This window comes from Salvelinus sp. IW2-2015, linkage group LG15, assembly GCF_002910315.2.
Source record: "Salvelinus sp. IW2-2015 linkage group LG15, ASM291031v2, whole genome shotgun sequence".
NCBI classification, from domain to species: domain Eukaryota; kingdom Metazoa; phylum Chordata; class Actinopteri; order Salmoniformes; family Salmonidae; genus Salvelinus; species Salvelinus sp. IW2-2015.
Window position 1 is genome coordinate 14,826,427 of NC_036855.1, and position 16,750 is coordinate 14,843,176.

The 16,750-nt window shown below is 40.4% G+C and overlaps 1 protein-coding gene across 1 annotated transcript; it reads right to left on the reverse strand.

Annotated features, from left to right (window-relative positions):
• On the reverse strand, positions 1 to 3,872 carry LOC111974891 (protein FAM163B-like). The gene is made up of 3 exons (XM_024002965.1): positions 3,474 to 3,872; positions 1,484 to 1,599; positions 1 to 1,342 (listed from the first exon to the last, which is right to left on the reverse strand). Exons 2-3 carry the CDS (start codon positions 1,574 to 1,576, stop codon positions 923 to 925), a joined length of 513 nt encoding a protein of 170 aa, XP_023858733.1. The 5' UTR covers positions 1,577 to 1,599; positions 3,474 to 3,872; the 3' UTR covers positions 1 to 922.
• Positions 3,873 to 16,750: the final 12,878 nt, after the last annotated feature.

The window sequence follows — 16,750 nt, forward strand, 5'->3', positions numbered from 1 at the left end:
TTGACACTATTTCACATATGGTTCATCCAAAGTAGTAGTATCTATGATGGGAAAAGCATGGATTAGGACCTGATGCCACCTGCTGGTTTCTGTGTGTCGTTTTCCTTCTCACATTTACTGCTGAAATAACAAACAAATTTCCTATACACTAAGAAGACAAAACCCTGTTAAAGCAAACAAGACATGCCATGTTACGTTTCTTCGCAAATCAAAAAGGGCCACCCATACTTGCCAAGTGAACATTACAGACATTACTGGAGAAACCAACTCAATTGACGTATGTCAAATGTATTGTGGAACTTGAAGTATATGACTTGACAATGAACGACATGAAAATCCCTTCAAATACATATTTAAGCATATTTTCCCTTTAAATTGTCACCAAATTAGCTCTTAAAATAGTTCAGTTTCCACACTCTATGAAGAAGCTGTTAAGAGAACACAGAACTTTAACCAAAACACTTCAGGTGATTGGGGAATCAGGTCATTTTCTGTCTACTCTAGTGGGACTAAAATATTACTTAGGGTTCTGGACTTATTTTAGCAGCTTACTGTAGCTTATGTGTCATCACCTGCATAAAACCCAAGAGAATGTACAGTACAGGTATCACACAACATACACAGTACCAAAGTTATTAATCTGCCTGCTTAAGCTTCTCTTGAGAAAAAATGTCTCCCTCATAATCACAGATCCTATATGCCTATGATATTAAGCCCTTTAAAAAAAACTGTTCATGTGAATTCAGGAGTAGGTGTCCATACATCTGCATGTGACACCAAAAAACCTCTCTACATCATGTGAGCGAGTGAACGTATCCATCGGTTTGGTGAGGTGGAAAATATCTACAGTAAGTAAGAGTGCAATAAAATTCCCTTCAGCCAGGTCAGGTCCCTGACATTAGTCCTCCCAGCCACCATGGGGCTACACATCGGTGCTGACACCGTGGCTGTGGGTGACCACCTCCCTCATGGTGACAGAGCGGATGAGGTTGAGCTTGTGGTTGAAGCTGGCCAGGTCCATTGGCAGGTCCAGCTCCTGCTGCTGCACAGTCCTGTAGCTGATGCGGCCGTCACCGTTATGCAGTCTCTCAGAGGAGTGCTGCAGGTAGAAGGGCAGGGAATAGCGAGTGCAGGATGGGCAAAACCTATGGGAGCGTGTCATTGGTTTGCGGATCAGGGGAGGAGTGTAGACAAAGGTGGGCCCGTTGGGCTCAGAGGGGGGCGTGGCCATCATGTCCTGGTCATCAGCCGTGTGCACTGGTGTGGGGAGAGAGGACATGATGGCGAGGTCCGGTTGCTCCTCCTCCTCCATCTCTGGCTCCTCCCTCTTACAGCAATAATACTGCCAATGGAGCAGAGAGAAACATGTGACAGAGTGATCAAGCTGGTCACCGTAAAACCTTATGCACTCATCACAGCTAAGATAGAAAAAAACATGGCTACTTCACAAAATCGAATTCTTCATGACAAGACTTTATCCTACCTGCAACCTACAGTAGCACAGTACTGCAACGATAGTCAGTAAGATGACTGTAGCTAGAATTCCACCACAGATAACCACTGTCCCGGCTGACATTCGAAGTCCTCTCCATCAACACTCTACAGAGAGAAAAGAATAGAAGGAGAAAGGGGGACAGATTGAAGGGGGGAGTAGTGCTTAAACGTACATAATCTCTCTCTGTTATATAGATTTGTATCCTTGACAACAGCCCTCATTGGGAATTTGATGTTGCTGCTTTTAATGATCACTTCCACTCTTTGAAACAAAGGACAAGGGCATAGTGCAGAAATGGCAAATTCCTTAAAATCATCAGAATATTTCACGGAAATATGTACATTAGAGGGGTATTGAAAAGCCATCGATTTACTTGTTTTGGAGAGAAAATCCAAGCTCAAGTAATGATGAATTTCAAAAGAATCTACTGGTCTACGCAGTGACATGGTAAAAGAGACAAATGAACTGCGGCACATACTATAAATGCACACATTGTATGTTTTTTAAATCAAAAGCCTCCTAATAGGTTGAGTCCATCTTAGTTTGCTTTCCTTCTTGTTGAGACTGTTTGGTACTGTGGGAAAGGTCCCAGGAACGTGTCATTCAGTGTAGTACCATACTGGAATAATACATGGGAGTTACACAGCAGACATGACATCAAACCCAGAAATAGCCTCAACACTAAGGCAGAGACAGACTTCCAGTGAATTTCAAGTAGATACAGTGGAAAGAAAAAGTATGTGAACCCTTATGAAACACCTGGATTTCTGCATAAATTGGTCATAGAATTTGATCTGATCTTCATCTAGGTCACAACAATAGACAAACAGTCTGCTTAAAATAATAACACACAAAAAAGTATACGTTTTCATGTCTTTATTGAACACACCGTGTAAACATTCACAGTGCAGGGTGGGAAAAGTATGTGAACCCTTGGATTTAATAACTGGTTGACCCTCCTTTGGCAGCAATACAGACAGACAGACAGACAGAGCCCATGATGCATCCTAAACAAGAAGTGCAAAGGATATTCTATTGACTATCGTTACACTATAGCATTAGAGTACTGGCTCTCAGGTTAAAATCTATCTCTCAGAGAACAATGTCTGACATGACCTTGAGGCTCTAAAGGCATTGGGCCAACTCTCAAAGTCAATGGACAGGCCATTAGACGTGGTATTCTATCATCAACAAACCATGAAAGTTTCCCTAGACTTACAGAATGCTATTTGTTTGGAGAGAGTTCAACTATTTTTTCGTTAACCACATTTTTACAAGGCATTTAACCATACTAAATAATTGCAGTGTTGACCCATTGATAACAAAATTGCAAAAACCTCCACAGCACATTACACATCACATCATACATCACATCATATAATCGCTGGGTCCAAGACAGAGATGCCTATCCCCCTCACGAACGACCAAAAAAACATAGGCTATGTACTTTAGCCAATCTACCCATTTGCACAAATCACACAGGCTACAATTGTCTCCGGTTTCAACCACCCCGCCGCATGGAGAGCATATCAGCACCATGGACAGCCGCTCAGTGCCAAGAGCACGCGACAAGTGTACTGAATTTATAAAACATGTCATAGGTATTCAATTATCATGCAGATTGTCTCACTTTCACTCTCATGACACATTTCACTTTCTATAACTGTCTCATCGGATATCTTTATCCAGTTTCATAATCCAAATTTCTGTCTTCAGTCTTTGCTCCCCTTAGGTGGTCTTTTATTTATTTTAAAAACGCTCATATGAATATGAAAAGATCCATGAAATACAAACTTTTCTCAATATCTAATAAACAAAATTAAGCATATAGGGTTTTATAATAGGCCTAAATTAACCAAGCCTAGCCTACTTCAGGAGTACGAGCAATACTCTAAATTACTTGTTTGAAATGTGTGTGAAAGCAAAAACACAAAACTACTTAAACAATAAACGACTCGCAAGCAGGTTATAATCTTACCTCTATAAGTATTTGAATCGTCCCATGTCGCGTCCTGGGTGCCTCCGGCTCGCGCAGCCCCGGTTCTGGGCATCCGTGTTGCAGCCACGTGACGCTCAAAGGCAGCCGCGCCTGAAGGTAATTAATAGGCTTTCAATGTAGATTAATGGGATTATCATCAGGTACGGTACTCTTCAGAGCGCACATTTGTTTTGTACCTTTAATACCGAAAACGACAAAAGTGACTATCCCTGTAGCTATTCTGTGGTAAAGCACTTATTTCCTTGGAAAAAACGTGTCGAATCTAAAAGAAACCAAACACTTCAATTAAATTCCCATCACAATTTCCCAAGTTTATCTCCATCTGTCTTCACTTAGAAAAAGGGTTAAAAAGATGGGTCCTTGCAAGCACAATTTGAAGATTACTGAAGTAGTCCTACAAGGTGCTCTGTTTATTTGGATGCTTATACGATAATGGTATGCACAGCTGAATTATTTCCCGCACTCCCAAATTACTTTTCTCCTTCCCGCTCAATTCTATCATGTAGTCTACATTTGATAGGGGGACGCTGAAGAATGGCACTAATGATGGAAAACACATTACTCCAAATATCTTTATGCAAAGAAAAAACCCTCGTTACATTCCTAATGCAATGTGTGGCCTTATCCTGGCAGGAAATAATAAGAAAAATTACTCCCCAAAATTAGAAAAAAAGATTGGTGATTGGTACAGTGGATACAACGTTTTTATTATATTTTCCGAGCGCGTTGTCCTGTCCGGTCCCCTCTGTATTGCACCTGAGCATGACAGCGGACCTCCACGCGCGCATTAATTTTCTCTGCTGATCTGACGAAATGTGGCCATGGGGCGAAGCAGCGGTGAGTAGTCGCGCTTTTACTGAAGGGCATACAGTTGACTTTCATGATAGAATAACCGTACATCTACTGTCATCGTTCTTGCCAGACAACGATATGGAGTAGCATGTAATTGATTAAAGCATCCTTGGTCGGTTTCCCAGAAAAAAACTGCCATGAGTTGAACAGTTATTAGGGCCACTGGAAGAGTTATGGGCTACAAAAATAGGACAGTTCACCTTAGTACAGTAGTGAAACATTTACAAAAAATATATAAATACCAAATCTCTTATGATTATTAATCATAGAAACCTTTCAATATCTGTAATGATTTGAACTTGATTTGAACTTCGTATGCAGCAAACACTGCCATCATGGAGTCTGATATTGACTATGCAATTAATCAAATTGTCAGCCTTGAGAAGCATTGAGTCAGTGTCATGGACTTATTTTCCACAAGTATTATCTAACCTGTTTCTATAATGGACCCCCCCCCCCCCCACACACACACACACCCTTCAGTCGCTTTCTCCTCCACTATCTTCCAGCTCTTTGCCTGGCTCTGAAGTCCTGTTCCCCACTGCTACCAGTACAGCCAAGAAAATGAGGGAAGCGACTGATTAATTATTCAGATGTTGAAGGAGGCTGAGATTCCACTGTATTGTACAGACAAGGCCGTGTAATATTTATTAGTGGAGATGTGGTGCGATGATGGTTGGGTTATTTTCCTTCTTTTTCTGTTCTGGTTCGTCTTCCATTCAGGTGTGTTGGAGATGTATAACTGTATAGTGTCTGATGCCTTGGTTTCAGCAATATGATTTGACATGATAGAACAGTGTAGGCATGCAGGGACTGCCGATACTAAAATCTGATGAACATGGTCCCTGTCAAATAAACAAATACAATAAATACACTGCTTTGAGGGTCAGGGGTCAGGGCAAGCAGGCAACCAATCAAGGGGTCTTTGTTCAGAAGTTGTCAGCCATTTCCAGTCAAGGAATGCTTTTCTACTCCTGCCCTAATGAATTCAAACCTAACATGAAATACAGAAACTAGTCTCTTGCTGTTCACTTCACTTCCTTTCCCTCCTTTTTTCCTCTCCTCCTCATCTGTCTGTACTTGCTAATAGGCCTCTATGTTCGGGCATCTATCCACCCCATTACCCCTCCCTCTCTCCCCCACCCCTCTCTCTTTCCCTTCCCTTTTATTTGATTGCATGTCTGATACTGTTGGCTGTGCTGATAACAGTTCAATACCACAAACATGGCTCCAGTGTTGTCATCTACTTATCACTGATTCAATCGGTAATGTCGTACATTGGGACACTTGTTGTCAAGTTCACCTAACAAGTTCAGTTGACAGATAGCAACCCTGTCTACTATGTGGTTCACTAACTAACCGTCTCCTCTGAATTTAATAGATACACAGTATCAATGGCTTTTCACTCAATCTGAAATAGGAGTCTGCAGTTGCTTGTGGAATGTTACTTCTATAGAGAGCCAATTTGACCATTTTGACTTAAGACTTTTTTCGAAGGTTTGTAAAACTGCTTATATTGTTCAATGCAAACTATCGATGTCACTATTTCTACATTACTCTTTCTCAAACTACGTTGTTTCCTTATGATTTTCTTTCTCCGCTGCCTATGAAAATGTGAGGTTCAAAAGAGCTCCCTCCATCTGGGTTTGTGCCATTCCAAAGCTCATATTTATCTGTGACTTACCTAACTTACTAAAATGGAGAAGAAAGATAGAAAGGCATGAACAAGCTGGTGAATGCTGAGTGTGGCTTGGTATGATGATACCCACCAACTGTTATTGTGCTTCCTGTATCTCTCATTCTGACAAGTCCCCTGTTCCAAAACACTTCCGTGGTTGTACAAGCATGGGCTCATTAAGAGTGACATGTACAACAGGATTTTAAACCCAAAGCATCTCTGAATTCTCATACAAGAGACAACAAGAGCAACAGCAGGCTTGCTACAGTAGAGTAGCCTACAAACACAGCTGAAAGCAGGATGCTTCAACCCACCGCCTCCCTGTGCATCTGTGCTGCTGCACTTAAGGGTTATTTTCCATAATTATAGCAATAAACATTTATGCATAATCCATCATAATAGATAGCGGGTGCTCAATATGGGCTTGACAGAACCCTACACTGAACCCTCTCCCTGCGGCAGCTTTTGATTTGCGGAGCTGCGGTGCTGAGTCTATGGACACCCGGGGCTCATAAAACTTTCCTCTGGGTAATGACTGCCCATCCCACCTGATCACTCATACTGAATGACTGAATGAGAGGGGCTCCTGGGACTGGCAGATGTTGACTAAGAAGCCCAAGGCAGGCTCTACAAACTGCAGCTTTGTGACAGATTAACATCCAGATAACCCATACATGAGGCATATGGAAAAATGGCATTTTGAAATATATTTCAATAAAATATAAATATATTTAAATATATTGGGGAAATGTATTTATCAACTATATAAATAATTAAAATACTCACTCACACCTCACAACCTTCTCTACTCCGATGATAATGTTGAGACTCTATTGACTTCTGGTATTGTAGCATTCCCAAAGTATCATTTTGCATGTAAAAGTTGGATCATTGAGTTGTTGAAAATGTATCTGCAGCTATAGAGGGATTGCATACCTGCCACTTATATTATGAAAAATAGTCCAAATAAATGAGGTGTTTATTTCGAAAAGAAACTTGAACATAGAACATACAAACCTGGTTCAGTCTGTTTTCCACCAGACACTGGTAGACAAATTCACCTTTCAGCAGGACAATAACCTAAAACACAAGGTCAAATATACACTGGAGTTGCTTACCAAGATGAAATTGAATGTTCCTGAGTGGCCTAGTTACAGTTTTGAGTTAAATCGGCTTGAAAATCTATGTCAAGATTTGAAAATGGCTGTCTAGCAAGGATCAACAAACAACTTGACAGAGCTTGAAGAATTTTTAAAAGAATAATGTGCAAATATTGTACAATCCAGGTGTGCAAAGCTCTTAGAGATTTACCCAGAAAGACTCAAAGCTGTAATCGCTGCCAAAGGTGATCCTAACATGTATTGACTCAGAGGGTTGAATACTTATCTAATGAATATATATTACATTTGCTATAAACGTGAGAATTCTTCTTCCACTTTGACATTACAGAGTATTTTGTGTAGATCGTTGACAAAATATGACAATTAAATCCATTTGAATCCCACTTTGTAACACAACATTTTTTGGAAAAAGTAAAGGGGTGTGAATACTTTCTGAAGGCACTGTAGTTCTTTGAAGAGAGAGGTCACATTGCAGGGACAACCAGACCAATTGGCCTTAGTCATATACTTCTATCTGAAAACTCCATGGGTTGATTTTACTGGTGTATTGATGTATAGATTTGGAAAATAGGCCGTTATGTTGCATTACATTACATTTTAGTCATTTAGCAGACGCTCTTACCCAGACAAACTTTCAGGAGAAAATAGGTGCCTTGCTCAAGGGCACATTGACAGATCTTTCAGCTAGTCGGTTCAGTGATTCGAACCAGTGACCTTTCAGTTGCTGGCCCAACGCTTTTAAGCACTACTATACCTGCCACCCCTTGTATGTTTGCTATGTACATTTTCCTGACTGACTGAATCCATACAGATGTCAACTAGTGCCTTAGAAAGTTCAATATAAGAAGTTCAGGGACCAACACCGACCTGCTGGAAGTTCTTAGAGATCTTTATCTTTTTGTTACCTTCAGGGGGATAGGAGTAAGTCCATTAAAGGTCAGGTTCTTGGCTAGACAGTGACTTTAGTGTGAAGGTTTCAGTATTGTGGGTGTATAAGGCTTCAGCTGAATTCGCCAAAAGTGCTGCGGGCAAGGAAATGTGATGTTAGAAGGATCCAGTGCATTAGCCTTAGTCTCTACCAAACCTCTCTACCAAACCTCATAGCTGCCCCCAAAACCCCAAACCCGAATGTTTATAAAATATATAGAGTTAGCCTCGAGTTACTGCCTCTGATGTCAGAATGCACGGGAGGCTACCACTTAGCGCCCGCTCCATGCGTCACCAATGGGTCTGGGTATGAGGGTTCAGAGTCTGGATTCATTCAAACATCTCTCAGCTCTTGGACATTAGAAAAACACCCTCACCTTTAGACAAAACAAAGTAAGAGCCTGTCTTCTGCCTGTCTTTGGGGATAAGGGTGGGGTGCTTTTTTCCTTCATTCTTTTCATTTGTTTCCAGTAATTTTCTAGGTCTACATCTTCAGGACCACTCAACATGGTTTTCTGTTTTGGGTCAACAGTTTCAATTCACTGACTGGAGTAAATTCAACACTGCAAGTGCGCAGTCTCTGACTTCACCCTGAATGGCCTTGGAGAACTTCACTTCGAGCAGGACAATGACATTTGACCCTCACTTACATAAATAATACGTACTAACAAAGCAACCCTAAATACAGTGTGCGTGTTGGTTTGTCGTTTTTACTATATAATCGATGATATACTGTAAACAAGCTGGAACAGCTACTCAGAAATGGGCGAAATGCATGCTTTTGAAACACATGTACCATAACAGCCAGATGAACAAACACAGCTTTTGAATCCATGAGTTACATGCCGAGCTACATGACTTTAGTCAATCTACTATACCATCAATGTCCCAACTGATTACAAATACCCCAAACCCACTCAGAGCATATACAGTGCCTTGCAAAAGTATTCATCCCCCTTGGCGTTTTTCCTATTTTGTTGCATTACAACCTGTAATTTAAATAGATTTTTATTTGGATTTCATGTAATGGACATACACAAAATAGTCCAAATTGGTGAAGTGAAATTTAAAAAAAAATTGTTTCAGAAATTTATAAAAAATAAAAAAAACTGAAAAGTGGTGCGTGCATATGTAGTCACCCCCTTTGCTATGAAGCCCCTAAATAAGACCTTCAGAAGTCACATAATTAGTTAAATAAAGTCCACCTGTGTGCAATCTAAGTGTCACATGATCTGTCACATGATCTCAGTATATATAAAGCTGTTCTGAAAGGCCCCAGAGTCTGCAACACCATTAAGCACGGGGTATCACCAAGCAAGCGGCACCATGAAGACCAAGGAGCTCTCCAAACAGGGCAGGGACAAAGTTGTGGAGAAGTACAGATCAGGGTTGGGTTATAAAAAAATATCTGAAACTTTGAACATCCCACAGAATACACTTAAATCCATTATTCAAAAAAGGAAAGAACATGGCACCACAAAAAACCTGCTAAGAGAGGGCCGCCCACCAAAACTCACAGACCAGGCAAGGAGAGCATTAATCAGAGAGGCAACAAAGAGACCAAAGATAACCCTTAAGGAGCTGCAAAGCCCCACAGCGGAGATTGAAATATCTGTCCATAGGACCAATTTAAGCCGTACACTCTACAGAGCTGGGCTTTATGGAAGAATGGCCAGAAAAAAGCCAATGCTTAAAGAAAAAAATAAGCAAACACATTTGGTGTTTGCCAAAAGGCATGTGGGAGATTCCCCAAACATATGGAAGAAGGTACTCTAGTCAGATGAGACTAAAATTGAGCTTTTTGACCATCAAGGAAAACACTATGTCTGGTGCAAACCCAACACCTCTCATCACCCCGAGAATACCATCCCCACAGTGAAGCATGGTGGTGGCAGCATGATGCTGTGGGGATGTTTTTCATCGGCAGGGACTGGGAAACTGGTCAGAATTGAAAGAATGATGGATGGCGCTAAATACAGGGAAATTCTTGAGGGAAACCTGTTTCAATCTTTCAGAGATTTGAGACTGGGACGGAGGTTCACCTTCCAGCAGGACAATGACCCTAGCATACTGCTAAAGCAACACTCGAATAGTTTAAGGGGAAACATTTAAATGTCTTGGAGTGGCCTAGTCGAAGCCCACACCTCAATCCAATTAAGAATCTGTGGTATGACTTGAAGATTGCTGGACACCAGCGGAACCCATCCAACTTGAAAGAGCTGGAGCAGTTTTGCCTTGAAGAATGGGCAAAAATCCCAGTGGCTAGATGTGCCAAGCTTATAGAGACATATCCCAAGAGACTTGCAGCTGTAATTGTTGCAAAAGGTGGCTCTACAAAGTATTGCCTTTGGGGTGGTGAATAGTTATTCCGTTTTTTTGTCTTATTTCTTGTTTGTTTCTCAAGAAAAATGATTTTGCATCTTCAAAGTGGTAGGCATGTTGAGTAAATCCAATGATAAAACCCCCCAAAAAATCTGTTTTATTTCCAAGTTGTTAGGCAGCAAAATAGGAAAAATTCCAAAGGTGGTGAATAATTTCGCGAGCCACTGTAACTAGGAACCAACAGGAGATAAATAATGAATCAAAATGTTTCCGTTTGAGGGTGCACTCCTCCAAGTTGTTCTGCGACCCCACTTTGAGAAGAGGCTTTTTCAAAGAATTCAGGCCAATATCCATTGAAGCACATCGGAAAGCATCCCAGGAGTAACCTTTCTTTGGAGAGGAGGAACTGGAAGTCTATTAAAGGGTACAGAGCTTAAAAGCACCGGGCCTATAGTACACAGCCTCGATCACCACTACATACATCTCAGTACCAATAACATGCTTTCTATGACTTACATACACCATTCCATACTTTGCTGTTTACTTATATTATTTTGTTATAGTCAGGGGTGGGTTCAACTTGGACTTTTAAAATGGTGGACCTTATTATCCACATATCAAAGTATTCTTGGCATGTTAGTAATTGTAATGCTACTATTAGAGTACAGTGGTACACTGTAACGGAAAACTGTAATTTATATGGTAATTTGGGGTATTATCAACAATAAAATACCGTAACAGCATTATACTGCTGCATACTGTAAGTTATGGTGCATTGTGGGAAAATGTTGTTGGCGGGGAAAGAATTGGTATGTTTCGAATGGTACTTTAATTTTATCCCACAGAATACAGTACTATACTATATTTTTGACCACTGGTATTGTTGTTTCCCGGGCCATTAACATAATTTTGAGACACGTTTTGTAAGAGGKTATATTTGCTGCACCCCTTAGTAAGAGTGCTGTACCAATTTAACTGGTATGTGGTAGTAGTGCCCATCAAATTGAAATATATAGCGCACAGATTGGAGTGTCAACAAGTCTTAAACCTTTAATGGTTGATCATTTTGCCATGTCCTTTTGGTCTGTTTTGCCCTGTAGTCGCTGCCAGTTTAGAAGCCTTTGTTAAGGCCCCTAGAAGTGTGCTGTGATATGTAAACACATTACCTAGCAGCCAACCAACCTGCTTGCAACTCCAATCCCCTCAATTAATTTAATTAATTAATCCGTTCATTAATTCATTAGGATTACGGTAGCATTCACTTTTTAACAGTATAATTCAGTCAATTCTACGGTAATATACTGTGTCATAACACAGTACTCTATACATTTAAATTACATTAGGTATACTATATGAAATACAGTAACTTACTTGACAATGAGCTGCCTGTAAATTACTGTGAAATTCACGGCAACCCCTTTACAGTATGAATTATGCTGCAGCTGTTGTTAAGCAGTAATTCTGTCCAGCAGGTTCAGACACATGTCCGCCTCATCAACCGATCGCTGCCCACACCTGCCCGCCCGACTAGCATCACTACTCTGGACGGTTCTGACTTAGAATATGTGGACAACTACAAACACCTAGGTGTCTGGCTAGACTGTAAACTCTCCTTCCAGACTCATATTAAGCATCTCCAATCCAAAATGAAATCTAGAATTGGCTTCCTATTTCGCAACAAAGCCTCCTTCACTCACGCTGCCAAACATTCCCTCGTAAAACTGACTAAGAGCATGCATTTAGATCCTCGACTTCAGCGATGTCATTAACAAAATAACTTCCAACACTCTACTCAGCAAACTGGATGCAGTCTATCACAGTGCCATCCGTTTTGTCACCAAAGCCCCATATACCACCCACCACTGCGACCTGTATGCTCTCGTTGGCCCTCGCTCCATATTTGTCGCCAGACCCACTGGCTCCAGGTCATCTGTAAGTCTTTGCTAGGTAAACCTCTACTTTATCTCAACTCACTGGTCACCATAACAACACCCACCCGTAGCACGCGCTCCAGCAGGTATATCTCACTGGTCATCCCCAAAGCCAACACCTGCTTTGGCTGCCTTTCCTTCCAGTTCTCTGCTGCCAATGACTGGAACAATTTGCAAAAATCTCTGAAGTTGGAGACTTATATCTCCTTCACTAATTTTAAGCATCAGCTATCTGAGCAGCTCACTGATCGCTGCAGATGTACACAGCCCATCTGTAAATAGCCCATCCAACTACCTACCTCATCCCCATATTGTTTTTATTTACTTTTTTTGCTCTTTTGCACACCAGTATTTCTACTTGCACATCATCATCTGCACATCTATCACTCCAGTGTTAATTTGCTAAATTGTAATTACTTCGCTACTATGGCCTATTTATTGCCTTACCTCCTTACTCCATTTGCACACACTGTATATAGATGTTTCTATTGTTATTGACTGTACTTTTGTTTATCCCATGTGTAACTGTTTTTTGTCGCACTGCTTTGCTTTATCTTGGCCAGGTCGCAGTTGTAAATGAGAACTTGTTCTCAACTAGCCTCCTTGGTTAAATAAAGGTGAAATAAAAATAAAACATTTTTAAAAAGATTGTCTTATTGTCAGATAAGGACAAGCGTCACGTAGGAGTGATGCCACCTGTCAGAAGACAATTATGTCCTTCTGACAACCCCTTTAACCTTTACTTAATATCCATCCCGGATCCGGGATCCTCCTCATCAAAAAAGCTGACTAGCATAGCCTAGCCTAACGGGACAGGGATATCATATAATATAATTTTCATGAAATCACAAGTCCAATACAGCAAATGAAAGATAAACATCTTGTGAATCCAGCCATCATTTCCGATTTTTAAAATGTTTTACAGCGAAAACACAAGATGTATTTCTATTAGCTAACCACAATAGCCAAACACACAACCGCATATTTTCACCATGTTTCCACCGCATAGGTAGCTTTCACAAAACCAACAAAATAGAGATATAATTAGTCACTAACCAAGAAACAACTTCATCAGATGACAGTCTTATAACATGTTATACAATAGATTTATGTTTTGTTCGAAAAATGTGCATATTTGAGGTATAAATCATAGTTTTACATTGCAGCTACCATCACAAATAGCACCGAAGCAGCCAGAATAATTACAGAGAGCAACGTGAAATACATAAATACTCATCATAAAACATTTATGAAAAATACATGGTGTACAGCAAATGAAAGATAAACATCTTGTGAATCCAGCCAATATTTCTGATGTTTTAAGTGTTTTACAGCGAAAACTGTAGAATTAGAAAAATGTAGAATTATATTAGCTTACCACAATAGCCAAACACACAAACGCATTTATTCACCGCAAAGGTAGCTTTCGCAAAAACCAGCAAAAGATATACAATTAATCACTAACCTTTGGACAACTTCATCAGATGACAGTCTTATAACATCATGTTATACAATACACTTATGTTTTGTTCGAAAATGTGCATATTTAGCGCTGCAATCGTGGTTATACATTGTGAATATGTAGCAACATTTTCCCAGAATGTCCGGAGATATTTTGGACACTCACCTAATCTGACCAAAGAACTCATCATAAACTTTACATAAAAATACTTGTGGTATGGCAAATGAAAGATACACTGGTTCTTAATGCAACCGCTGTGTTAGATTTTTAAAAATAACTTTACCATAACATACAGCTTTCGTTATTGTGAGACAGCACTCACCAACACGGCGGAGAATAGGAGTCAATATTTTACACAGAAATACGAAATAACATCATACATTTTTTCTTACTTTTGCTGAGCTTCCATCAGAATGTTGTACAAGGAGTCCTTGGTCCAGAATAAATCGTTGTTTGGTTTTAGAATGTCCATTTCTTCTGTCGAATTCGCGCCACAATGCTAGCCAAGGTTACTAACATTCCCATCCTCTCTTGGCGCAAAGAACGGAAAACTCCAAATGTCCCAATAAACGTTGAATAAACTGATAAAACTCGGTTGAAAAAACCTACTTTATGATGTTATTATCAAATGTATCAAATAAAATCAGAGCCGGAGATATTCGCCGTGTATACCGACCGCTTTTCAGAAGACAATGTGGAGCTCCTTCGCGCGCCTTGGAAAACTGACAAAATGGCTGACCTGTCACTCCAAAAGCTCTTGTTCGACCTCAGATCAAGCTAGACACCCCATTCCACCTTCCACTGCCTGTTGACATCTAGTGGAAGGCGTATGAAGTGCATGCATATCGATAAATATAAGGCAATTGAATAGGCAGGCCCTGAAACAGAGCCTCGTTTTCAGATTTTTCACTTCCTGTATGGAAGTTTGCTGCAAAATGAGTTCTGTTTTACTCACAGATATAATTCAAACAGTTTTAGAAACTTGAGTGTTTTCTATCCAATAGTAATAATAATATGCATATTGTATGATCTAGAATAGAGTACGAGGCCGTTTAAATTGGGCACGATTTTTTCCAAAGTGAAAACAGCGCCCCCCTATTGACAAGAAGTTTTAAGCCCCGTTTCCATTGGCATTTTGAAGTCAACCCAAGTTGGGCTGGACTTGGTGGGCTAGCTTAAATTGCATTTCCAATGCCTCCAGAAATGATAAATGATGTCATGTTGCTAGGTAGCCAATATGTGACTGTGCAGCTGGCTTAGCTAATGTTGCTAGCTAGCAAGATGTTGAAGAATTTAATTCACTCTCACCATGCTGTGACTAACGTTACCCCATACTTGTGCCAGCCAGACTCAGAGCCATGTATTTAGCTTGGTTACGTTAGCTAGCTAGCTGAAGGTTAGCGTTGTTGCTAGCATAGCCGGCTAGCTAGCTAGTTTAATTCGTACCTTGCTTGCCATGGCATTGGCCATTAGCTAGCTAGCTAGTCAATCAAACAAAATTACAAGTTTAATATGTTATTGCTAGCTAGCTAGCTTTCAATATGACCTGGCCAAAGATTTTTTATAACTAAACCAAGATAGACCACAGCCCATAATTTCAAATGTGAACAAATTAGTCATAGTGGGCAGAACTAGCAAGGAGGTGGGCAGAGCCAAGCACGAGCTAGCGAGATCCTATTGGCACGTTCTAACATGCATTCGCATATTTCTGTTAGGGAAGGCTTACTCTGTGAAGTGCACATGTGCAATAACTCAATTCGTCTTTGCACTACTTATGAACAACGCATAAAAAAAAAAAACTTTGGCAAAAGGTAAAATCTACAAAAGTTAGTCCACTCTGTTCGTAACATATTCTGGTTTTGGGAACAGAAAATTGTATGTTTAATCGCTGAGAAAATTTGCAGAATGTCGGCCAAAATGCATCTCGTTCCATCTTCTACCACTGCCAGCCACTGGTCTCTTCCTCTCACAACCATATTTTGCAGCTTCACATTTATACATTCAGTGAAATATCTATCTCATTGCTCTGTCTGTGACCTGGCCAGTTAAAATTCCTGCTAGCTCACGTTAGTAACCATCTATCTTATGTAACCATACCAAAAATAACATATTATACTAATTTGAGTGTCCCGGATTTACATTTACTGTCACGCCCTGACCTTAAAGAACCTTTTTATGTCTCTATTTGGTTTGGTCAGGGTGTGATTTGGGGTGGGCATTCTATGTTTTTGTTTTCTATGATTTTGTATTTCTATGTTTTGGCCGGGTATGGTTCTCAATCAGGGACAGCTGTCTATCGTTGTCTCTGATTGGGAACCATACTTAGGTAGCCCTTTTCCCTCCTTTCAGGGTGGGAAGTTGTCTTTGTTTGTGGCACTATAGCCTTAAGCTTCACGGTCGTTTTTGTATTGTTTATTGTTTTTGTCGGCGTCATCTTAAATTAAAGGAATATGTACGCTCACCGCGCTGCGCTTTGGTCTAGTTCTTTCGACGGCCGTGACATTTACTATGTTACGTTTAGTCTATGAGACCAGGCTGATATTTCATGGAGAACAAGGCAGCTTAGTTTCTGTGGTGTGACAATAAGCACTTATCTTCTGTGTGCTCACTGAACTACAGTATACTGTAGCCATAGTGGACACAGATGCCACCTCTCCTAAAGGTATTTGGCTGCACAGTTGGGAAGCAGAACAACAGTCAGATGCATTATTGTATTGGTATAATGAATGTAAGATTCTGTAAGGATCAAAACGTAACAGATACAAGTTTCAGGTTCACAGAGTTTGTCCCAATGTTTAGTCGCAGTGAAGTTACTTGTTTGTGGATATATTTGTTAATTTAATTGTTAATTTAATTGGCCTAGGAAATGGTTTTTGTGTGTGTCTGTGCATGTGTGTGTGTGTGTGTGCGAGTTTGTGTGTGTATGTATTGAGCGGGACCAGAGTATGTGAGCGGAGCGGAGC

What these genes read in the sequence shown, in the direction of transcription:
- LOC111974891 (XM_024002965.1), bottom strand. Translation starts at nt 1,576, where the DNA reads ATGTCAGCCGGGACAGTGGTTATCTGTGGTGGAATTCTAGCTACAGTC. An exon ending in TGTGCTACTGTAGGTTGCAG is followed by an intron (nt 1,343 to 1,483) that starts GTAGGATAAAGT and finishes CTCCATTGGCAG; the next exon opens with TATTATTGCTGTAAGAGGGA.